The sequence below is a fragment of the Onychostoma macrolepis genome, chromosome 01 (assembly GCF_012432095.1).
Source record: "Onychostoma macrolepis isolate SWU-2019 chromosome 01, ASM1243209v1, whole genome shotgun sequence".
Taxonomy (NCBI): Eukaryota; Metazoa; Chordata; class Actinopteri; order Cypriniformes; family Cyprinidae; genus Onychostoma; species Onychostoma macrolepis.
This window is the reverse complement of record NC_081155.1, coordinates 4,841,196-4,868,133: the sequence shown is the minus strand read 5'-3', so window position 1 is coordinate 4,868,133 and position 26,938 is coordinate 4,841,196. Positions and strand designations below refer to the sequence as shown.

Below are 26,938 nucleotides of genomic sequence, written 5' to 3'. Positions count from 1 at the left end.
TCATAGCAATGTGTGTTACTTCAAGAGAGCAAACATACATCTGTGTTGATTTATTCTTTATTTTATAATCATTCATTTATAATCATTTATCATTTAATCATTTTATTATTCCATTTAATCATAAGATTATTTATAATAATCATTTAAACCAGTCATTTAATTTTATTAATTGATTAGTCAGTTATATTATATTTTATATTATTTTTCCATTGTTATTTAGTCTTATGATGTGTGGTTTTAAGGGATGTTTGTCTTCATAAGTAATAGATCAGAGAATGTCTCCATTTCAAGGTTTTTAACATCAGTGGACAATTGTTATGAAGCAATATTTCCATTTCTATTATTTTGTGGTATAATAACATTTGTTGGATTTGGGCTGGCCATGTGTTTCAGTCTGAGCATAGTTTCATTTGAATAAACAAATGCAACTATGATTATTCAATAAACTCTGCTCTACTCTGTCAACTTCTTGGCTGATAGAAGATTGTTAATAGAGTTTGGAGTACCAGAGAAAAACTTAGCTGACTGGGTGTTAGATACAAACAAATTTCTAACAAATTGAAAACTATACGTAGATGGATATAGTTGAAGTGTTATTAAATAAAAACTTAAATTTGTATTTTGGATGTTGTCTTTCCCCTAGTCTGAAAGAAATGTTATGGAAGTAATCCTGATAGCAAGCAACCATTTAATCAATGGTAAACATTGTTGATTTGTCAACATTAATTGCATTGAATGAACATCACTTTTGCACCCACAATTAATGTTGAAAAAATGTTGTAAAAATTTTCAACAAACCACCATTATTGTGATCAGCGTTTGCTTTAGTTGGGATCTTGACTCTTGTACTTTAATGTTAGGTTTTCATTGTCACTTGTAACAATGTGCTAAAATACATTGGTTGAAGTGATGAAAACTAAGAGCCACTGGGTGATGGTGACTATAATCATTGTGAGATTATTTAAATAATTGCAGGCAAATTTGTGTTATTTATGTGAGAATAACGTATGATACCACAGTGTGAGATTATAGCAGAGATATGGCTTCTATGAATTAACAGAAAATACTTACAAAAAAAAAATAAAATAAAATCGGTCACGAGACACACAAGAGCCAATAGCATTTCACAACCAAGGCTGACTTTCTGGCGGCATTTTTTTAATTTGCGCACAGACAGCAGCAAACAGGATGAGCTTGACGGCGATCGCGTCTATTCCTCTCACAAATCAACCGTTTTGCCTCGGAAGACTTGGAATATTAGTATGTTTCGAATAAATTGTGACGGTAGTTGTATCTGCCTGTTATATCTTGTGTTTTATTGACAAATGGTAGGTTTAGGGGCAGAGGTTGGGTTATGTGCTCATAAATGTGTAAATAATGTAATATAAATAAAACTGTTGTGGCTGTTTACATTGAAAAATCACACCCCAACATATATGCAATAATACCCAATATATAATTTAATTATGACGATAAAATTCCCAGTATGGCGTCGGCATATTGACGCTAAGGGTTTCCTACTTAAAGCAACGGAGGACCCTGCAAGTCGAAAAATGAAACGCTAAGTGGTCCTGACCAAGCTTCAATATGTGACCATTTGGGAGTGAGAACGGGTTGAAATACCTTGGAGTTGTTTTAGATCACAAATTGAGGTGGGATAAATGGACTGACGCTGTGAGCAAAAAAGGTCAGCAAAGATTATATTTCCACAGGAAGATGGTGTCATTTAGCGTAAGCCCTTCATTGTTAAAGGTGTTTTATAACTCTTTTATTGAAAGTGTATTGACCTTTTGTATTATCTGCTGGTTCGGGAATGTTACGGTGAAACAAAAGAGTTTGTTCAGAAAAACTTTAAGTACTGCGAGTAAAATACTTGGTATCCCTGCGATGGGTTTACATCAAATTTATCAGACTAGATGTCTTGGTAAAGCTATGAAAATTATATCTGACAATAGGTATCCACTGCATAATGAGTTTGAGCTTTTGCCTTCAGGTAGAAGATTTAGGATACCAGGGTATATAGGGGTGAAAAGCATTTTATATCACAGGCAGTGAAGTTTTTAAATGAAAGATGAGTAAGAAGAGACTGTTTTTTTTTTTTTGACTAAGTGTTGAGGATTTGTTTTTGTCTTAATGTGAAATCTGTTGTATTTGTCTTTTGTGAGAAACCGCATATGGAAACAAGTCACTGAAAACTAAATTTCCCCAAGGGGATGAATAAAGGTACTACTACTACTGAAAAGCAAGAGTCAAGAGCCCAACTAAAGCAAACACTGATCACAATAATGGTGGTTTGTTGAAATTTCAACAATAATTGCGGTGAAAAAGTGATATTAATTCAATGCCCTTAACATTGACAAATCAACAATTTTTAACATTGATTCAATGGTTTTCACCTGCTCTCTTGCTATCTGGGAAAGTATCCCAAAATCTCAAAATTTACCAGTGCATGAAAAACAATGGTTAACATATTCATAATAAAACACATTCTAAATATACACACACAGTACAATAAATGTAATTATAAATTATTATTATTAATTTTATTTTTTTATTTTGTTTTTACTTAAACTGATTTAATTTAAATGACATTTTCTTGTATACTACACTATTGCCATATTACTATATTAACCATAAGTTAAATTTTAATTTAACATTACATCTAGACTTAATATTTGTTTGAAAAGAACAGCTTAAATCCTTCAACAGTGTTTTATTGTTCTGTTGGTTAGATTTAGAGAAGTGTAAGCCATTTAAAAAATGGCAGCTACTATTATTAGATGCAATTAGATGTTATTTACACTGTGTTAGCTATTTCGTTTTTAAAAAGAGAGGAAAAAATGTTTCTGCTTGGAAAAGTGACTCTTGTTTGTGATGTCTCAGTTGTGTCTCACAGCAAGTTGTTTAATCTGACACTAGAGACACTGAAGAATCAGCATAAACTGCATATCCAGCATAGAGGGGTTCAGTGAATGTGGTGTTGAATGTGTGTAAGTGTGTGAGTGTGTGTGTGTCAGAGACACTGTAGAAGGACAGAGTGCCAGCCAACACGTCCAGATACACTCCTACTCTGGTAGAGGATAAAGGGAAGGGTATATTATTGCTTACATTATTGTGCCAGATAGTGAATTCATTAGCACAACAGTACAGACTCCAGGATTTGTCATTGTATCCAAACCAGCAATCACTCACTCCTTTCCTCCTGATGCCTTTATATGACACTACTATTTCAGCACCCTTCCCACTCCATTCAGCCTCCCAGTAACAGCGTCCAGTGAGACTCTCAACACACAGAACCTGCTCACAAGCATCAAATCTCTCTGGATGATCAGGATACAACTGCGGCTCTGTCACATGTATGATCTTCCTCTTCTCATCAGACAACACGAGTTGAGTGTTTATGGTGTTTGGATCCAGTGTGAGATTACAGGCATCTGAAAACAAGAAGAGAGATACACAAAGGACAGTTTTAGAAGTCTGTGTTGGTGTGTGTGTGTACTTGTTTAAATATACTTGTGAGGGCCAAATGTCCAAACAGAGAAATATTATGACAATCAACTAGTGAGGACATTTTACTGGGCCTCACTAGTTAAAAACGCTTATAAATTGGCCAAAACACATTTTTACGTAAAGGGGTCATGAACTGAGAAACCAAAATTCCCTTGATCTTGACATATAAGAGGTCACTGTACTATAAAAACATCCTGTAAATTTCAGAACTCAAAACTTTCTTGTTAGTCTATAAACAGCTTATATTAATGCCAGTCTGCCAAAACACCAATTTTTGGAATGCTCTACTCTGTGATGTAATAGTGATGATAAGCACAGCCTCCGCAGAAGAAGATCGACATCACTGCATGTTTAGCCCCGCCCACCGATTCGCACATGTAATGTTTATCAGAGAGGCGAACGCCCAGGTCTACACAGAAACCAAACGATAAAGATGGCTCTGAAAACAACAAGATGCTGTGCAGTGCCAATTTGTGAAAAAAAACAAACAAACAGTCTTTGCATCGCCTTCCTTCTGATCCCGACGTTAGGAAAGAGTGAATTAACTTTATTTTTAATGAAGTTTCAGACTGCGTCAGTAAGAACTCAGTCCTTTGTTTACTTCATTTTACCACAGATTCGTTTACAAACAAGGCACAATTCGATGCGGGATTTTGAAAGACAAAGCTGTGAGGTTTATGATTGTTGCTCCGTGTACCTTCGCTTTTTATTGAATCTCTACCTTACTTTCACTCCCTTTTTGTCTAAAGTGATAATATATAACTTAATTCCCACCATATTTCTGGTGCTATCCTTCAAAATAATCTAACTAATTTGATCGTCCGCTTTTAAAACCGCGAGTGCAGCTTGTTAGCCCGTTAGCTTGTCACTCGTGTTCCATTTGCATTTCGCGCCTATTATTTATTTTTTTCCTCGCTCCGTTTTTCACGAGCTCATCAAACAACAACGGTAAGTGGTAAGTTAAGTTGGTATCATTCATTAATCATGGTGAGTAATGGCTTCTTCTCCTGCTATTGTTGTTTGCACTGTCTGCCACATGTATAGTTTATCTGTCTCTGTCAGCAGCGAGGGATTCACATGTGACAAAGGCAGGGAAATAGTTAGGCTGACACAGAAGGTTTTAGAACTAGAGACACGCATCCAAACTTTAGTTGAGGATAGTAAGAATGTGAGGGCTGTAGATACTGCTTTGGATGCGACTAGCTCAGGGAGTCCTGTACATTGTTCGGTTCCGGTTGAGCCTGTGGAGCAGGGCAACTGGGTGACAGTGAGGCGGCCTAGTCGCGGGTCAAAACACCACTCCTCCGTTCCGATCAGAACATCAAACAGGTTCTCCCCACTCAGTGAAGCACCCACTGAGAAACCTGAAGAAAGTGCTCTAGTTATTGGCGATTCTATTGTACGGAACGTGAAAATAGAGACACCAGCCACCATAGTCCATTGTTTACCAGGAGCCAGAGCGCCTGACATCTTGGCAAATTTAAAAGTGCTGACTAATGCTAAACGTAAATTCAGTAAGATTGTTATTCAGATTATGTAAATTCAGTAATGTTGTTCGACTTCGCCAGTCGGAGATCACCAAAAATAATGTTAAAGAGGTGTGTGAACTTGCAAGTACGATGTCAGACACTGTAATATGCTCTGTTCCGCTCCCTGCTTACCGGGGTGATGAGATTCATAGCAGACTGTCGTCACTCAATGGCTGGATGTCTAAGTGGTGGCCGCAAAATAACATAGGCTTCATAGACAATTGGAAGAATTTTTGGGGCAGACCTGACCTGTTGAAAAGAGATGGTGTTCATCCCTCCTGGGGTGGTGCCGCTCTTCTCTCTAGAAATATGGCACATAGTCTTAGAGTTTGTACTTGACTAACTGGAGCCCAGGTCAGGAAGCAGACAGACTGGCTAAACCGATCGTCTGCTAGCCGCCTCACGTCACAGAAGTCAGTTAACTCTCAGCACATAGAAACATTTTCACCTAGGTATCACTCTATAGAGACTGTGTCTGTTCCCCAAACTAGAAAATACAGAAATCATCCAAACCAAAGTAATAGTAACAATTTAATTGATGTTCAACAAATAAAAAAACAATATAATACAGATAAAGACATGATAAAGCTTGGCTTATTGAATATTAGATCCCTTTCTTCAAAAGCACTTTTTGTAAATGATATGTTCACTGACCATAAACTAGATGTGCTTTGTCTGACAGAAACCTGGCTAAAACCAGATGATTACATTACTTTAAACGAGTCTACACCACAAGATTACTGTTACAAACATGAACCGCGTCCAAAAGGTAAAGGGGGAGGTGTTGCTACAATTTATAGCAATATTTTCAGTATCTCTCAGAGGTCGGGTTTCAAGTATAATTCGCTCAAGTAATGGTGCTTCATATAACGTTATCCAAAGAAACAAGTATTAATGATAAACCCCCTGTGATGTTTGTACTGGCTACTGTATACAGGCCACCAGGGCACCATACAGACTTTATTAAAGAATTTTCTGATCTTCTATCGGAGTTAGTGCTGACTGCAGATAAAGTCTTAATCGTTGGTGATTTTAATATCCATGTTGATAATGAAAAAGATTTGTTGGGATCAGCATTTATAGACATTCTAAACTCTATTGGTGTTAAACAACACATGTCAGGACCTACTCATTGTCGAAATCATACTCTAGATTTAATACTGTCACATGGAATTGAGGTCAGTGGCGTTGAAATTTTGCAGCAGAGCGATGATATCTCAGATCATTATCTAGTCTCCTGTATATTCCATATAGCTAAAGCTGTAAAGCCAACTTCGACTCTCTCTTTTCTAGCACTGTAGATGCGGTTGCTCCTTTACGCTTCAGGAAGATTAAGGATAAGAGTCCAACACCGTGGTATAATGAGCACACCCATGCCCTAAAGAGAGCAGCCCGGAAAATGGAGCGCAGCTGGAGGAAAACTAAATTAGAGGTATTTCGTTTAGCTTGGCGGGAAAGTACCCTATCCTACAGAAAAGCATTAAAAACTGCTAGATCTGATTACTTTTCGTCTCTTCTAAAAGAAAAAAAACATAACCCTCGGTATTTATTCAATACAGTGACTAAATTAACGAAAAATAAAGCATCGACAGGTGTTGGAATTTCCCAAGAGCATAGCAGTAATGACTTTATGAACTACTTCACTTCCAAGATCGATACTATCAGAGATTTTTTGGAGGACAGTTCTAAGATGGCGCCAGGTAGTGGGTTGGCTTGCCGTCGCTCTGTGTTTAGGATGTCAGTACTTTGTTTGTTTGTTTTACTTTTATGTTTCACAAATTCTCTAAATTGCTCACGGTTGATTTATGACCGTTTCACATTGTTGAGCCTCAGAACTGCCGCTCTGGAGATGTGCGGTCGGGATTTGAATATGAAATTATTCGCTGAACAGTTAAGCATGTTCCAGCCACCAATGAAAGCCTGTCATGAAACTGGTTGTGTGTGCTGGAAGAAGAGACGCCGCAGGAGACGGGGCACACGGGCTGGAGTTTTGGTAAAACGGAAGAAGCTGGGGATCGTAAGCAGGAGAGTTGGACCAGTGGCGGAGTTGCGGCCTTCCTGCTTGATACATGTTCTTCCTGACACATCAACATTTTTGCCTTGGTCTACATGGAGAGGAAAAGTCGCGGAGGTGTGGTGCATTCAAACCCGCGCCCCTGTGAGACGGGCTGAGCAAACGGGTTAAGTGGTTCTTCTTCTAATCGGCCTATAGTGTCGGCCACTGTGCATATGGCTTTGATAAATGCACGTTCAGTTGTCAACAAAACATTTATCCTGAACGACTTTTATATAACGTATGGGCTGGACTTTCTTTTTATTACTGAAACTTGGTTAAAGGAGGCTGATACGAGCCCTTTGCTGAGCTTTTATCAAAGGGCTGTAATTATTTAAGCACATCGAGGAGAAATCGACGGGTGGAGGCTTGGCTGTTATTTTTAATAACATGATTAAGTGCAATTTACAGCCTGTTGAAAGTTTCACGAGCTTCGAAGCACAATTGATGAAGATTGACTTGCCTTCGCCAGTGATCTGTGCCTTGATATATAGGCCTCCTGGCTACAATAAGAACTTTCTTGATGAGTTTTATGAGTTTTAACGGTGCTTATCCCATCCGCGGACAGGATTTTGATTATGGGTGACTTTAATATCCATGTCTGTTGTCCAAGTAAACCCATGGCCAAAGAATTTTTGAACTTAGTTGACTCTTTTAATTTGTGCCAATATGTCTTTAAACCCACACATGAACATGGGCATGTACTTGACCTGGTTTTCTCGTTGGGGATAATGATTGAAAATCTCTGTGTTGAAGAATCGGCTATCTCGGATCATATGCCTATAAGGTTTAATCTGTCCTTTGCAACAAATGCATTTAGTTATCAGTCCCCTTCAATCTTGTCCCGGGTTATTACTACCTCCACATCTAGTGCCTTTTCAACTGCTTTTATTACTGAATCATCTTTTTTGACTGAGTCTACAACGTCATACTCTATAGGACCTGATGAATTGTTAAAGTCTTTTAATCATGCCTGTTCAGAGATTTTGGATGATGTTGCACCTTTTAAAATGAGATGTCATAAGGTTAAAAGCCAACCTTGGTTAAACGATTTGACTCGGAATATGAGGCGGCTTTGTCGTCAGGCTGAGCGTAAGTGGCTTAAAGATAAATTGCAGGTATCTTATGAAATTTTTAGAGAGTCTCTATCAAATTATCAAATTGCTGTTAAAGCCGCTAGATCTTCATATTTTTCACAAATTATATCGCACAATTCAAATAATCCGAAGGTATTGTTTTCAATCATAGATAAAGTACTGAGTCCAACTATTCAATTTTTTCCTATTGCGTCGAAGGCTTTGTGTGAGAGTTTTTTTGAATTTTTTATTGATAAGGTTGATCGTATCCGGTCAGATATTATGCGTGTAGGGGATGCTATAGCCAGCAAAATAAATTTGTCTCATTGTATGAGTAAATTTGAATTGATTACATTAGAACAGTTGAAAAATATAATATTGCATTTAAAGCCTACTACTTCTCTTCATGACATTCTTCCGTCCCGATTGTTTAAGGACGTGATAGACACTACTGGTCCTAATATATTATCGATTATAAACAGTAGCTTATTTCATGGTATTGTACCGTTAGAGTTTAAGCAAGCTGTAATTGAACCAGTCTTAAAGAAAATGAATTTGGATTCACAGGAATTAAAAAATTTTAGGCCTATTTCCAAATTACCTTTTATGAATAAGATCTTAGAGAAAGCTGTCCACAATCAACTTGTTGATTTTTTGAGTGGAAACAATATATTGGATACTTTTCAGTCTGGTTTTCGGACCAAACATAGCACTGAATCAGCATTATTAAAGGTTACAAACGATATTTTGTTAAGTATTGACTCCGGGAAAAGTGTTGCCTTAATGATGTTGGATTTAACTGCAGCTTTCGATACTTTGGATCATGCGATTTTAATAGAACGCCTTAGAGAGTATGTTGGGATAAATGGGTAGCCCTTAAGTGGTTCTCTTCCTACCTGCAGGACAGGACATGCTTAGTTAAAATTGGAAATCATTTCTCGTCATCTGCGACTGTCACTTGGGGGGTTCCGCAGGGATCAATTCTTGGTCCGACCTTATTCTCATTATATATGTTACCCTTGGCATCGATTTTTAGGCAATACAACATTAATTATCATTTGTATGCTGATGATCTTCAATTGTATTTTCCTTTGGAGTGTGATGGCTGTACATCTTTTGCTAATTTTTATAAGTGTCTGACTGAGGTAAAGGGATGGCTAGCAAATAATTTTTACAACTAAATGAGAGTAAGTCTGAGTTTATTGTGTTTGGGAACAAAATGGCTGGAAATGGCCTGATTGAAAGTTATGGACTTCTATCCAATAATAGTTACGTGAAGAATCTTGGTGTACTTTTTGATTCTGAAATCCGCTTTGATCGGCAAGTTAATAGCGTGGTGAAAACATCTTTTTTTCAGTTAAGAAAATTGTCTAAACTGAAATCCATCCTTTCAAAAAATGACTTGGAGACTGTTTTGCATGCTTTTGTTTCTACAAGGTTGGATTATTGTAATGCTCTCTATCTGGGCGTAAGTGAATCTTTGATTACCCGTCTTCAGTATGTCCAGAATGCTGCAGCAAGGATTTTGACAAATACTAAAAAACGAGATCACATAACACCTGTATTGATATCCCTTCATTGGCTGCCTGTAAAATATAGAATACAATACAAGGTGCTAATGTTTGTCTATAAAGCTTTGCATAATCGGGCTCCTGAATATATAAAAGACATGTTAATTCCTTACCAGTCCCAACGTCATCTACATTCCTCTCAAAATATGCTTTTAACTGTTCCGCGCTCTCGGTTGAGGCGCAGTGGAGACCGTGCTTTTTCTGTGGCGGCTCCTACACTCTGGAACGTATTACCGTTATCCTTAAAATCATCGTCAAGTATGGACATTTTTAAAAAGGACTTGAAGACCTATTTATTCTATCAAGCTTTTGGCGTTTAATTGGGTTGAAGAATTGTGAATGGTTGGCTATTTGTTATGTCTTGTCACTCCATGTTTGTATGAATTTTAGTATTTCTATTATTATGGACAGCACTTTGGTCCATTTTAATGGCTTTGAAAGTGCTCTATAAATAAAAATTGAGTTGAGTTGAGTTGAGTTGAGATAAAATTGTATCCTTGCAGCCGTCAGCTACAGTATCGCATCAGATAGCGCACTATAGATCCCCTGAGGAACAATTCCATTCATTCTCTACTGTAGGAGAGGAAGAATTGTATAAACTTGTTAAATCATCTAAACCAACAACATGTATGTTAGACCCGATTCCATCTAAACTACTAAAAGAGCTGCTTCCAGAAGTCATAGATCCTCTTTTGGCTATTATTAATTCATCATTGTCATTAGGATATGTCCCCAAAACCTTCAAATTGGCTGTTATTAAGCCTCTCATAAAAAAACAGCAACTTGACCCCAAAGACCTAGTTAATTACAGACCGATCTCAAATCTCCCTTTTCTGTCAAAGATACTAGAAAAGGTAGTATCCTCACAATTATATTCCTTCCTAGAGAAAAATTATATCTGTGAGGAATTCCAGTCAGGATTTAGATCGTATCATAGTACTGAGACTGCTCTCATTAGAGTTACAAATGACCTGCTTCTATCATCTGATCGTGGTTGTATCTCTTTATTAGTTCTACTGGGTCTTAGCGCCATGCTCGACACTATCGACCACAACATTCTTTTGAATAGACTACAAAACTTTGTTGGCATTAGTGGAAGCGCCTTAGCATGTTTCAAATCATACTTATCTGACCGCCATCACTTCGTAGCAGTGAATGAAGAGGTATCATATCGATCACAAGTGCAGTATGGAGTACCTCAAGGCTCAGTACTAGGGCCGTTACTTTTCACGCTTTACATGTTACCCTTGGGAGATATTATCAGGAGACATGGTGTTAGCTTTCACTGTTATGCTGATGATACTCAGCTCTATATTTCTTCGCGGCCCGGTGAAACACACCAAATTGAGAAACTAACGGAATGCATAGTCGATATAAAAAACTGGATGACGAGTAATTTTTTACTGCTAAATTCTGAAAAAACAGAGGTGTTAATTATCGGACCTAAAAACCCCACATGTAATAACCTAGAACATTATCTAACACTTGATGGCTCCTCTGTCAATTCTTCTTCATCAGTCAGGAACCTAGGTGTGCTGTTCGATAGCAATCTTTCATTTGAAAGCCATGTTTCTAGCATTTGTAAAACTGCGTTTTTTTCATCTCAAAAACATATCTAAATTGCGACCTATGCTCTCAACGTCAAATGCAGAAATGTTAGTTCATGCGTTTATGACCTCAAGGTTAGACTATTGTAATGCTTTATTAGGTGGTTGTTCTGCACGCCTGATCAACAAACTACAGTTGGTCCAAAATGAAGCAGCTAGAGTCCTTACTAGAACCAAGAAATATGACCATATTAGCCCGGTTCTGTCAACACTGCATTGGCTCCCTATCAAACATCGGATAGATTTTAAAATCTTGTTAATTACTTATAAAGCCCTGAATGGTTTAGCTCCTCAGTACTTGAGCGAGCTCTTATCGCATTATAGTCCTCCACGTCCGCTGCGTTCTCAAAACTCTGGCCGTTTGATAACACCTAGAATATCAAAATCGACTGCGGGCGGCAGATCCTTTTCCTATTTAGCACCCAAACTCTGGAACAATCTACCTATCACTGTTCGAGAAGCAGACACACTCTGTCAGTTCAAATCTAGATTAAAGACCCATCTCTTTATCCTGGCGTACACATAACACACTAATACACTTCTATAATTCGAATCCGTTAAAGGGTTGTTAGGCTGCATTAATTAGATCAACCGGAACCGGGAACACTCCCCATGACACACGATGTACTCGTTACATCGTAAGTAGAATGGCATCTACGCTAATATTTGTTTCTTTCCTATTCTGTTTCTCAGTCCGTATCCGATCAGATGGTGGATCAGCACCAAGAGATGATGTCTACAGCCCTGATCGTCAGCGGAGACCAGGACACCCAGATGACCCCCAGATGACCCCCAGAGACATATCCCCAGCGAAAACCTAGATTAAAATACAATAAAACTAAAAAATATAACAAAATAACTAAAAATATAATAAAATACCTAACTACATAATACTACTATTGTTAGAACTTGCAACAAAATTAAAATAGAAATATAAACTTTTGAACTGTGGGTTTTGTCCGGTCAGAGGAGAACTGGCCCCCCGACTGAGCCTGGTTTCTCCCAAGGTTTTTTTTTCTCCATTCTGTCACAGAGGGAGTTTTGGTTCCTTGCCGCTGTCGCGTCTGGCTTGCTCAGTTGGGGACACTTAATTTCTAGCGATTATCGCCGATTTGATTGCACAGATACTATTTAAACTAAACTGAGCTAGACAATGACATCTCTGAATTCAATAATGAAATGCCTTTAACTGAAAATTGAGTGTTTAATCTTATCATTATACATTACTGACACTCTGTCCTCCAATTTGATACTGTTAAGTGCTTTGACACAATCTGTATTGTTAAAAGCGCTATATAAATGAAGGTGACTTGACTTGACTGTGCCGGCTATATTGGATCCGACAGTAATGTCGCAACACAAGTGTGAGTAACTCTTTTAATTATGTGATCACTATTGATTTGTCTCTTCTTACAGATCATTTGATATATATTGAGTTATTTATGCATTTTAAACCTAAATCACAGTGACATCCATCTATGAGGAATGAATGTACACTGTTAGCCAATCATAGCAGTGGGCGTTTACTTCCGAGTCTACAACCCGCCACCACGCCTTTTAAAAAGAGCGTTCTGATGAGGGGGTTAAAACAGGACAGAAAATAGCCTATTACTTGTAAATTATGTTTTTTTTTTTTTTATGTAAAAATCTTGATAACATTAAAAGTGGACCTCAGAGAACAGTACAAAATAAAAAACAAAGGCAGTTCATGACCCCTTTAAATGTAGTGTTTTGCCCATGTTTCTGTGAGTGGTAGGTTTAGGGGTAGGGGTTGGGTTAGGCTATAGAAAATATCATTAACCTGTTTTAAAATAAACCGTAATCTATGCAATGTACTTCACAAATGTGTGTGTGTGTGTGTGTGTGTGTGTGTGGGGGTTCAAAGAAAAACTTACATTTTCTCAGCCCTGGTGTGATTCTTAAATGTTCTCCATTATCCACACTAGAAAGAGACAAATATAAACCATGACAAATGATTGATTATTAAAAGTCTAATGAACTAATAGCTACAGAACACCAGACACAACCGCTAAAAAAAAACAACCAAGTGACCAAACACACACACGAAAAAAAAAAAAAAAAAAGAAGTTCAATCAGTTCAAACAAAAGTCTCAAAATATAATAAATAAGTTATTGAATTTAATATATGTTCCATTTTCATCTAGTTGTATTTATTTTATGTAGTTATTGCATCTTTATGTGGATAAACATTGTACTGAGACCATACACTCTAAAAATGCTGGGTTAAATGCAACTCAGCGCTGGGTAAAATATAGACGAACCCAGAGGTTGGATTACTGCCCAGAAGGTTGGGTTAAACTAAAAATGTGTTCTGTCCAATATTTACCCAGCAATGGGTTGTATTTAACCCAGCATTTTTAAGAGTGTACTAAATTATTTTTTCTTTTTTTTTTTTTACAAATAAAATAAATAAAAAAGTACCACACTCCTCTTGAATGCTTTTTGAAATCTTTTTGACCCAAGTTACACCACAACATCATTGAACGTTCAAGTCCTGATAAACCAACAGGGTGTGAGTTATAAGCAGTCGCGTAGCTATGGGTGGGCCTGGGTGGGCCCGGGCCCACCCACTTTCATCTGTGGCCCACCCAATGAGAAGTTTGTAATTTTCCAAATGGATGTAATTTATTAAACGCTTGTTTTCATTGTCAATTACAGGTCGTTTCTTAGTTTTCCCTCTTCCTATAGGTGCATATCATCATAGGCTTGTCAAAATGATGATTCGTCAGTTTCCGTTAGTCCCATCCACAATGTTATGTTTACGACCTATGTTTACGACGTAAGGATATAATAGTAAAATGAGCGTGTTTGTGAAGTTAAATTTGAAAATAGCCTAGTGAAGCAAACATAAATCAGATCAATTCTTGTAAAAAGCTGTAAGCTTTATTAGCAATAAATCCGGACCGTCTACAAATGAAACCCGACAAACCACCTGAGGGTGCTGGATTTATCGATCGGAAACTTCTGAACCAAGTGCGTTTGAAACATCATATTAGCATAGGTACAGTTTGATCCGCTAAACAAATGCGTCCTTTGTGGAAAGAAACACATAAACATTGTGCTAGATCCTGGTCGCCACAACAAACTGCATAATTTGCAGCTGCGCGCATTTCTGCGGTCCTCGATGCGCGTGAACTGACAGAGACGTTTGATTATGAAATCATCAGCGAAGCCCCGTTGTTTCACACTGAGGTAATGCTTTTTAATAAACTTCCTTTAGTTAACGTTAGTTAATGCATTAACTAACATTAGCAATACATTTGTTACCGTGTTTATTCATCTTTATTAACATTAGCTCAGGCAAATGTTAACAATGTTAACATTTTAAATGTTACATTTTAATTTTAATAATGTCCTATTAGTAAATTTTGAAATGAACATTAACATAACAAATTACTAATGTTAATGCATGCTTTAGAAGTACTGTGTAATGAACCTGGTGCTGTATTTTTTGTTGGCAATTTGACATGCAGAACATGCATAGGCTACACACCTGGCCCACCCAGTTTTATGTAGGCCCACCCACTTAAACATTTCTGGCTATGCTAGTGGTTATAAGTCTTATAATCTATTTTTTGGGTGCAAATGACAGGATTCATATGTAGGTTACTGACAAAAAAAGTAGTATTTCTTGTGAAATTTTGTTTATACATTAAAATATATGTGATACATTGAACTGATTATAAAATATAATACATACTGTTACACTATTTTATTAAAATTCTTTAAAAATAGAATTCATTCAATGACATACATGCCAACATACCCACACCTTTTTCTACGTGCAGCCCACATAACAGCCTATTGCACTTAACCTACCATGCATATTTTACAAAATAAATCAGCAAAAATGCAAATTAGGCACGTACATAATATGAACTGTGCATAGGCCTACTTACTGTTACAATCATGTAAATGTAATTGCGTTTTAGAAAAAAAGGGCTAGCCTACTGAAAGACCATACACTGTTGAAGTCTCTGATCAGTTTTCTTAATGCTTTCTTGAACGTTCTATGGTGTAACTTGGGTTGAAAATTATTGCTTACAAAAAGCTTTGCAGAGCAAACAGCATGGGATTTTTAAAAATGTATTTATTTATTTTATTCATCATTTTTAATTGAATCAAAAAATAAAACAAATCAGAATGTTCTTAATCAGACACCGATACTAGGTCAATAAATAATAAACGGGAGCAGAAACATCCAGGTCAGAGTGAGCTGAAGGCTTTTTCTCTTGTTCCACAGAAGAGACAAAAAATAAGACAGTCTAACTCCTTGTTTACATTGCACACGTCTGCGATGCATTACGGCTCCAACAAGGTTTTGTTTCGTCCTCCACGCGGTGCAAACTCACACCAGGAGCATTTCAGGAGTGAAGCAACTGTAGTCGCGAGACCATGTGATTTGCCTGTCAGACGTTGTTTTCCTTGATTTTTTTCTTTTTTTTCTTTATTTGGGTTCTACCATGGTTAAGTTGGCTAAATGGTTATGTTTTGTCCGATTTAATTGTGTTTATTGTTATTCTATTGCAATGTCCTACTTTGTTGTGCTTGTTGTCAAAAATAGACTAGGCACCTATCTTTAGCGAAGCAGTGCGGAGAGCCACTTCTGAAACGTGCTGCAGCGTGGCTGGTATAAACACAAGCACTGACTAGAATGACTGCGGTCAGCTCCGGTGGCCGTGTCGGAGCTGTAATGCGCCGCAGACGTGTGCATTGTAAATAAGGGGTAAAACTATTAGAACTGTGGCAGCCCACCTGTAGACTAAAACAGTGTGCAAGTTTACCTGGGAGAACTGGTGCGACTTTAAATCCAAAATTGAACTGAATTAGTCTTCATTGTCATTGTACAAGTACAACAAAACTGAAATGCAATCCCTTGGGTGCATGATCTAATAAAAAAAATCTATAACATAAAATAAAAACACTGATTTGATTTGTTTTTTGTTAATTAATAAAATATAAGGTCTTCACTTTACAGCAAGTGTCTGAACTGTTCGCACAGAAGGCCTACTGTATGTGTATACATATTAAAACCCAACACTGATTATCAGTATTAGTGATCTTGTGTAAAACCCTGTTACTACCCCACATACTTGAGTATCTGCAGTTTGTAGTTTAGATCCTCCAGTTTGTGTTTGAGCAGCTGGACTCCTGATTGTCCTGGGTGATTGTAGCTCAGATCCAGCTCTCTCAGGTGTGAGGGGTTTGAACTCAGAGCTGAAGACAAATAACCACAGCCTTCCTCTGTCACCATACAGCCAGACAACCTATAGATAGATATATAACACACACACACACACACACACACACACACACACACACACAAACAGACAAATATGTCAGATAATCTACAAAACTGGAAATTAAATAAGACATTAAGGTCCCATCCACACGAAGCTAGAGCTTTTCCTATCCGATCTTTTTTTTTTTTTCTCGTTAAAAAAAAAAAACGTAAACACGGCAATGCAGTATACATGCCAGACCAGTATGTGGTGCTGTAATTCTGCCACAGAGACACTAAAAATGGAGAAGAAGATTTGGAGCGTGCGTATACAGCTAAATGCGTATCTGTGTGTGCGGGCCCTAAGAAGTGACAGTGCTAAAACTAGGAAAAGTACACTGTAAAAAAAACCCTGTGAATTTACTGTTAATTTTAAAGTTCTTTACCATAATCTACATTACAGTATGTTTCTGTAAATATACCATGAACTTGTAACGGTTATGGACTTTTAGTTATGTTTTTCCCTGTTCCTATTCTCCTGCCTTGTTTAGTTTCAATTACCTAGTTTCCCGTGTTGTCTTGATTATGTCATTCTATTAACCTGTGTTCATTTAATTAAGTCAATAGTCTCTCGCTTACTTTAGTATTTATACTCCCTGTTCTGTTCTAGTCATTTGCCAGTTATTTGCTATGTTTTGTGTGTGCTTTTTGGCAGGGACAAAATATCATTCTGTTCACCTGTTTTATTTAATTAAAGGGATAGTTCACCCAAAAATGAAAATTCTGTCATTAATTACTCACCCTCATGTCATTCCAAACCTGTAAGATCTTCATTTATCTTCAGAACACAAATTAAGATATTTTTGATGAGATCCGAGAGATCTCTGACCCTCCCATAGACAGCAAGGGTACTACCATGATCAAGGCACAGTGTACTCTTGATCCATTAATGTGCCTGGTTTAATGTCCTTGGTACTGCCCGTGATTTCCATACAACAGTGTTGGTTATTAATTATCCATGTTTCAAAGAATTGAGGTAGTTTTTGTTGCAGTGTATTTATAATGAATGCAATGAATGTTAACAGGGTTTATTCAGACACTTCTTTTACTAATTGTGCTCAATAAAATCATAGACTCTAAAATTGCCTAGGAAAGCTCAAAAGGACCTGAACATTATGAAGATAAGACTGCAGTTTATACTATGAATAAACATAAAAATAGTTTTATTTTCACAATTTGGATAAAATATGGTGAAAGCAGTATTAGAGAAATGAGTAAGATTTTTTTTAAATGAATAAAAAAAAAAAAAGGTAAAGCATGTAGATATATTTGTTTTAAACCATTTGATTAAAAAGTTGGAAAAATAAGTGCAATTGGTTAGCTGTTGGCACCAGGAATGCCCTCTTTGGACAGTGTGTTAAATTTAACAATTTTGAGAATTCGTGATTCAAGATCAAATCTGACATACCTCAGTATCTCCAGCTGACAGTTTGGGCTCTTCAATCCATCAGAGAGCAGCTTTACTCCTGAATCCTGCAGGTCATTGTTACTCAGATCCAGCTCTTTCAGGACAGAGATTGAGGATTGCAGAACTGATGACACAGTTCCACAGTGCTGATCTGAGAGATTACAGCCAGCTAAACTGAAAGAGAGAGAAACACAAGAATTACATTAGTAAACCCTTTCTACAACTGTCATTTCAAAAACATCAAAACATTCATTTTAGTTAAAAGTATTCTAAAATTAAGCAAATTATACCCTAGATAAATTATTTTCACAACAACTGAAACTGTAATTCTAATTAGAAAGGACTTGCTATACATTATGGATTAAACACTCACAGAGCTTTTCTGCAGTTGATCACAGCTGGTATCAGTCTTCTTCTCCCCTCATCTGATGTGTTGTATTTCTTGAGGTCCAGCTCATCCAGCACCTCCTCTGACATCTGAAGCATGTAGGCAATTGATGAGCAGTGAGCAGGAGATAGTTTCTTCTCTGAGTGTTTGTCTGATTTCACAAACTCCTGAATCTCTCTGGACAGAGTCTGATCTTTCACTTCCAGCAGACAGAGGAACAGATTGATGGATCTTTCAGTGGCGAGTCCATGTCCATCTTTGATCTTCTCTTTAATGTACTGTGTAGTTCTCCTGATGGTCTCTGAACTGTTCTCTGTGTGTGTCAGTAGATCCTGTAAGAGTCTCTGATTGGAATCCAGTGAGATGCCCAGCAGGAACCGCAGGAACAGATCCAGCTGTCCATTCTCACTCTCAAGAGCTTTATCTACTGCTCTTTTATGCAAATTTTGCAGTGAATCTAATAATGCGTTGGAATTGCTGCTTATGTGAAAGTAAAACACATAGAAAGCAGCTAGAAACTCCTGAGTGCTCAGATGAATGAAGCTGTAGACTTTCCTCTGATGAATCACAGTTTCCTCCTTAAAGATCTCAGTGCAAATCCCAGAATACAATGAAGCGTCAGTGATGTCTATGCCGCTCTCAATCAGGTCCTCCTCATAGAACATCACATTGCCCTTCATCAGCTGTTTGAAAGCCACTTCAGCAAGTTTCACAATCACTTCTCTGTTGGTCTGCAGGAGTTTCTCTGGATCTCTCTCTTCATACTTCTGGTTCCTCATGTCGATCTGAATCAGCAGGAAGTGGATGTACATTTCAGTGAGAGTTTGAGGGATTTCTGCACTCAGATCTTCTTCCAGGAGCTTCTGAAGCACAGTGGATGAGATCCAGCAGAAGACGGGGATGTGGCACATGATGTGGAGGCTTCTTGCTCTTCTGATGTGTGAGATGATTCTGCTGGCTTGATGCTGGTCACTGATTCTCTTCCTGAAATATTCCTCCTTCTGAGGCTCAGTGAATCCCTGAATTTCTGTCAGACGGTTGATGTATTTGGAGGGGATCTGATTGGCTGCTGCTGGTCTGGAGGTGATCCAGATGAGAGCAGAGGGAAGCAGCTCTCCTTTCATGAGCTTTGACATCAACACACCCACTGATGAAGTCTCAGTCACATCACAAACTTTCTGATCATCTGAAAACATCAGTGTGATTCTGCTTTCATCCAGACCATCAAAGATGAACACAACTTTACACTCCTCATAAATCTTTGAGTCCAGATCTTGAAGTTCAGGATGAAAGGCCAGAAGAAGTCTCTGAAGACTGTACTGGTAATCTTGGATCAAGTTCAGCTCTCGAAATGGAAGCACAAACATGAAATCTACATCCTGATTGGCTTTTCCCTCGGCCCAGTCCAGAATGAACTTCTGCACAGAGACAGTTTTTCCAATTCCAGCGATGCCTTTAGTAAGAACAGTCTTGATCTGGTCTTTCTCCTCACATCCTGGTTCAGGTGAAGCTTTAAAGATGTCATTGCTGTAGATTGGAGTGTCTTGTGAGTGTTTTGTTCTGGCTGTTTTCTCCATCTGTAAAACCTCATGTTCTTCATTCACTCCTTCACTCTCTCCCTCTATGATGTAGAGCTTTGTGTAGATCTTGTTCAGGAGGGTTTCATTCTCTTGGAGTTTGATTCCCTCAAATAATCTCTCATACTTGTTCTTCGTGCTGGTTTTGTGCTGGTCTTTGACTCTCTGCAGATCTACAGTGTCCGTTGTGTGTTTCTGCAGGACTGTGTCGCCTGCCTAATGTGGGTCTGATAGTGGGATGCAGAGGACGACACAGATCTGATCAGCTCATGCATCTCCCCCCTGCTGAAATTGAAAAGAAAATAGCAGCAAAATGACTGTTCAATATCTGTTGAAAACCATCAGAAATATTTGTTACCAGTTATTATTTTGATGCTCCTCTTCAAAATAAATATGTTTATATGTAAATGTGTTGCATACTATGGGGTACATTTAGTGTTAGTTCATTTTAAAAATTGGTATTCATCTGAGATGCACTACAGTAAACTAGCAAGTTAATGTTTACACTAACAAAGGGTAAGAGGTCACTGGTTCATCACTGAATGCAGGGGGTTGAATCTTCATGGATCTGTTACTCTTCACAAACACACCGCTGGGTTCTAGAGATTCTGATCTCAATCTCTTCCTCCTGCTGATATTGACAAATAAAATAAAACATTAAAATATAGCATTTTATGCAAAAGTACAACAAAATGATTCAGTGACAAGTTTCAAGACTGTTCAGAGGAGAAAATACTAAAATAGAAATGAAGAAAATAAATAGTTCATTTAAAAAATAAATAAATAAGGGGCTGTTCAGGTAAGGGTTGGATAAGCATTCCACCACCAAGAGTGAAGAGTTAGAGTGAAGTTTCAGGAAAGTGATTTGTGATGCTACCATGATGCGCCACTATCTCACTGACCACAGGATTCTGGACTACACTGTGCAATTATATTTATGCATTTGGCAGACACAAAAAAAAAAATGGATACACTCTGTCAGTTCTCATATTCTCTAGGAATCAAACCCATGATCTTGACATTTCTTGAGCATTTAAAAAAAAGTGCCTAATTTCATACCAGGGGTCAAAGGTCGCTGTTGCATCACTGATTTTAGGGGGAAAATTGTGTATGGATTCATCACTTGAAGAACTCGCTTCAGGCATAATGTCTTCATCAACTCTTTCCTCATGGAAACTCATTTTGGACGTGCTGCCCTCCTACTTTCTGTGTCTCAAAATGAGTGTGACTGCAGACCTTTTATGTGGAAAAAAAATGCAAAAGATGTAGTTAAAAAGTTAAGATCTATCCCTGATGCATATGTAGTTAAAAAAGCAGTAATTAAGTTTTGCAGTAATTAAATTGGACACATCTGTGTCATAATAATAATAATAATAATACACGTTTTATTTATGAATTAAGTTTGATTTTTATCGAGCCTTTCAAGAACCCAAGGATCGTTACATAAAGCTGATAGATAACATGAACACACATATATGCAAATATATAGTCACATGATCAAGCAAACAGAGCAGACAGAGATCATACAGTATACAGGATAAGTAAAAAAAAAGCAAGTATGGAACTAAAACTTGAAACAGAAAATCAATAAACAAAATATATTATAAATAAGTGAGTTTTGAGATCAGCTTTAAAAATGTCCACAAAGCATCCACAGAGAAAACGTAATCTCTCTCTCCTTTCAATAGTAGTACAAAATTGTTATATATTTTATTTAGCATACACATTTACATATATTCATCTATTTTTTTAAAATAATATTACATAACATAATAAATAATACAAAAGTTTTATTTTTATTTATTTTTTAATTTTTTATATATCAGTATACATGATGTAGAAAAGTAGAAACATTTAGTAGAAAAGCAGAGGGAATGGTTGAGCATATACTTATACTTACAAATTATGTGCATTTAAAAGTGTCCCTTCAATGAAATATCTTCAAACTCGATGGCAATTTACCTTCAAACGTTTGCTGATGTCACAGGATACAGAAATACAGAATTATCAGGATATAAAGCAATTATATACGACGAGTCTATATATTATTTAATGATATTAAACTATTTTAATTGTCTATGTTTCCGCCATTTTGGTCAGATAGTTCCCAGCAAACAATGACCTGGCGGTCCACAAAAACCTTTTTGGGCGGCACAAATTCAGCGGCTTAATACGGTCGGACCACCGTCGGCACACCTTCGGCGAGCCGACCAATCTAAAAACGCCGTCGGTCAGCCAGCGTTTTTTGGGTGGCACGCCGCCAGCGGTTTGCCGCAGCTGGGCCTCCGTCGGTACACCAGTGGCAAGCGGAGGGTCTGTGTTTCTACTGAGCTCTTACATGACATCTTTGTTATATATTACATTTATGTACTACATTACATTTTTACAGTTAAAAGGAATCTGAAGCACTGAATAAAAATAGTGAGAGTTATAATTAACAAAAGTATAGTATAAAAACTGCAAGCACATTTTTAAATGAAAACAATAGTTTGAATGATCAAAAAATTCAAAATTAAATAAACATTTCTGTTGTTGTTTATGTTCTATATAATGTTTATTTAAATGGTGCGTGACTGTGAGGTGTTTTGATGGACGCACGCTCTGAGTCTCATTCAAACGCTGCAGCGAGGGAGTTACCATGGAAACGGGGCGGCAACTCTCCAACTGACAGCTGCAACACTGCATCTCTCGCTGCTGTTTTCACCGTTTTCAGGTGAGTTTAGTCCCTAAAATCACACAAATATTACATACAACTGTTCCTGACACTTTTCTTTCTTGTAATTGATACGCTTCTGTTTACTTCATAAAGATGGTTTAGTGTCTTTGAAAAAGTCCGTTAGCATCTCAACTGTTTTCAAACGATGTATGCTAACTCTGTATATTGAGCTCTGATTTATCAAAGTTTTGACTTTTCATCACATATTTATGTGTAGTTGGGAGATTTTAATAGCTTTGTAAAGGTTTTGTCAATGGGTTATTGGAATTTATTTAGCCTAAAATTTAGACGAATTTATTTAGCCTAAAATATGTGCTGTAACTTTACTGTTAATCGGTGACGTCACTTAAAGGAGCATGTATTAACTGAATCTAGTTAAAACGTGATTTGATATTTAATGGCAAACAAAAAATTGTTCTGTGGTTTCAGGAGTAACACTTCTACAACAGAAGAGAAGCTTCAAGATATCTAAATTTCTGAAGGAAGCTGCTGACAGAGATGTGGGGAACATAGGTAAGCTGCATGAGAAAGCTCATTAAATCACTTCATATATGCAAATATGTAGTGAAAAAATGCATATCACCATGCATCTGTTACACTTCTTTATTAAAGTTATTTTAAGAAGGTTTTGACATCCAAACATGAGTGAGTGATGTTAAAATGTATTTTATTTCTGTGATCAAAGATGAATTTTCAGCATCATTACTCTTCAGTTTTACATGATGATTATTCAGAAATCATTCTAATATGCTGATTTGCTGCTCAGGAAATATTCCTGGTTCGTATTTTGTTTTGTGTTTTGTGTGTATTATTCAGGATTCCTTAATGAACAAAGTTTAAAATGAACAGTGTTTATTTGAAACAAAAATACTTACTCTGACTTCTCATCAATTTAATGCATCCTTGCTGAATAAAAATAAAACTGTAAACTTTAGAACAATATTGTACAATACCATTTAAAGGTCTGGAGTCTATTTAACAATGAATCCTGAAAAAAAAAAAAAAAAAGTTTACTAAAATGTTTATCAGCACATCTTTTTTTATATTCAGAGAGTACTCTAGTAATACATGCACAATCATCTTTTGCCTTAAATAATATGACTAGCATCTATGCTAATTCTTCTCCTTTTGTTTTCCTGTTTCTATCTGTCAGGTTTCCCATCCCAGTGTTACTACAGCTTGGATCCAGCCTCACTTGTGGTTACTTCAGATGATGCTAACACTCATGAAAACCCCAGATGATGGCAACTATAGATGAACATACCAACCTGACAAATGTTATGTATTGTCATCATTGCCTTAAGGCATACGTTGAGTGATTTTCAACCCACTTTTCAACCCACTTTTTTTCTCACTCTCTCTCCTCTCCACCTGTAGCTGGTGTGTGGTGAGCGCACTGGCGCCGTTGTCCTGTGGCTGCCGTCGCACCATCCAAGTGGATGCTGCACACTGGTGGTGGTTGAGGAGAGACCCCCCCACATGATTGTAAAGCGCTTTGGGTGTATTGCAATACACAATAAAGCGCTATATAAATGCCTCATTCATTCATTCATTCACTTTGTATTGTTACTATGATGGTAATATATGTGAGCGAACAATGTTTAATCTTTCTCTGAGTTCCATGAGATATACCCATTTATTTGTCAGCCAAATAATATTTTGCATTATCCGAATAATGTTTATTTAGATATTACAGCCTTTGTGACAGCATAAAGTGAATTTAAATTCCCTGAACCTACCCTTTAATGGTTGTCCCTTTAACTGAACATGACTTTGAAAACATAACTTGTATTATCTTAGAGTTATTGACATATAGACATTAATTTGTTGCCAGAAGATGCTCCCCATTGAGTCACAGTCACCTGTGACTGTTTTTTTTTTAGACCTTAAAATTTTCTAAAGCTGCTTTGATTGTGAAAAGCATTGTACTCTTACAACAGTTAACCATGTTTTTACTATGGTAAAACTAGTAATCATAACTTTTCTCAAACTAAGGTTTTGATATCATGGTTCTACTAAAGTAATATTTTAGTAATGCTGGAGTAAAACTGTGGTAACCATAGTTTTTGAAACCATGGTGAAGTTTGTAGTTACTATAGGTTTACTACTATGCTGTAGTAAGACCATAGTTATGGTAGTTACTGTGAATTTACTACAACAATCATAGTTAAACCATGGTTAATTTTGTGGTTGACTTTTGTACGGGTACAAATATGTGAATTGAATGCTTCTATTTGAAAGTCACATTGGATAAACCCATCTGATACATATACTGTAAATTATGCATTTGTATGTTTAATCTGTTCACTGAAAATAAATTTTCAATTGCCATTGTACATTGTTTTTGATCCATTATTGTGTGCAATGATATTTCGGTTAGCGTAATCGAACTGATTATGAACCATGGACCGACCGTGGACCGCCAGCAAGCAGTAATTATAAACAGCGGCTCGTCAGCGGACTGCTGTCGGAAAAGCGGCGGCTGCCGCTGGTGGTCCGCTTGAATAACGATGAGCAAAACGCCGGTGAACCGCCTGTGGGCCGCCAGTAGCCCGCTGGTCTTATGTTAGCTGGGTTTGGACATTAAACTGTTCAAATCCGTTTAAAATCCAACATATTAGATCATTTTTAGATGACTATGTTTAGATGAATAAGTTCTGGACTTACCACGAAACATGCGGGCTGTTTATACATCGACTTAAAAGGTTTAAACCCTCGAAATGGCGTCCTTCCTTTTACTTTCGTTTAGTCTCCTAAACTGTCAAGGTGAGTCTTGTTTAGCTTTTAACTCCAGTCCTACGAAACACAATCTCGCTCCCTCTAGTGGCGCAGAGCAGAGCAGCATCACTTTCTCAGAGCAGCAACTGAACACACATAGTATGAATGAGAATTAAACTTAACTCCAGAACTAAACATTTGGAAAAATTATGTGGTATAATAAATGAAAATAATGGCTTTTTGTTGCAATTCCAGTTCAGTCCAGTTAATAGGTATATATTCATATTCTAAAATCTTTATAATTAAACATAGTGTGACCAGCCTGAATATTAAAGAGATAGTTCACCTAAAAAATACAGTCATCATTTACCTTCACGTTGTTCCAAATTTTGTATTTATATTCTGTTAAACACAACATAATTTAGTTTAAAGAATGCTAGTTTCAAGCATTGGATCCCATTGGCATTCCCTATAGGTGCCAAATTTGGTCAGGTAGAAAATATCTCTTAGCATGTGCTGCCATCCAAAACCCACACGACACAACCCTGTGTAGGTGTTACTTTCACTAACACACTAAGGCCCGGTTTCACAGACGGGGCTTAGCTTAAGCCAGTTACTGGTGTTACTGGTGTGAATCTTGAAACAGATCAATGGCACTGACATATTTTAAGATATGTCAGAGCAAGATATTTTTAGTTGAGACAGCTCAAACATGCATTTTAGTCTGGGACTAGCCTTAATTGATTTATTTTCACTGAAATAAAACATGGAGGTTTAATTTAGGCATATGAAGCACATTTTAGGTTATTAAAATATGTTTAGACAAAACCAATACAAAACTGAAAAATGAAATATAAACAATCGTTTTAGACTGAGCCAGAAATGACTACAAAACAGTGTAGAATACATGTAGCATGGCAAAAGTAACACTGAAGATTATCTCATTTAATTATGATTATATCAATCTTTAAGAAGTGATTTACACATCAATCTGTATAATAGAAAGAAAACACATCGATCTAGCAGTTCTTGACAATCCAGCCAGATGAAGCCGAGCCTGTGAATCCCCTGAAACAGTGAGGATAGTCTCCACTGACTCACACAATAACAGACCACACCTGATCCCTGAACAGCCATCATACGTTGTGCTTTCCCAGATATGTTTATATGCTGTGTCTGTCAATCAGAATCAGGAATTAAGTAATTAAAAACAAAAGCAGATGATGAGTAAAACTTACCCCGGTTTCACAGACAAGGCTTAAGCCTAGTCCCAGACTAAAGTGTAAATCTGAACTGTTTTAACTGAAAGAAACTTGCACTGATTGATCTTAAAATATATCAATGCCACTGTTTTGTCTCAAGATGCACATCAGTAATGTTTTTTTCTAAGGCATGTTTATAAAAATTACTTAAATGTCCTAATTGAACTATTACCTAGTCTTGGTTTAGTCTAGTTTAGCATTCCTGTAGCTCAAATAGTAGA

At 37.1% G+C, this 26,938-nt stretch overlaps 2 protein-coding genes across 2 annotated transcripts in view; both read right to left on the bottom strand.

Annotated features, from left to right (window-relative positions):
- LOC131537451 (caspase b-like) overlaps window positions 1-26,938 on the bottom strand; it is an 82,252-nt gene that overhangs the window by 23,268 nt on the left and 32,046 nt on the right. The gene's annotated exons all lie outside the window — the stretch shown is intronic.
- Window positions 42-25,523, bottom strand: LOC131537495 (NACHT, LRR and PYD domains-containing protein 3-like). Its single transcript, XM_058770987.1, is given in 10 exon segments — window positions 42-3,434; window positions 13,242-13,288; window positions 16,461-16,634; window positions 18,057-18,230; window positions 18,430-20,233; window positions 20,236-20,306; window positions 20,533-20,652; window positions 21,081-21,257; window positions 21,922-21,996; window positions 25,405-25,523. Coding segments are annotated over 8 exon segments (3,042 nt in total). The 5' UTR covers window positions 21,203-21,257; window positions 21,922-21,996; window positions 25,405-25,523; the 3' UTR covers window positions 42-2,904.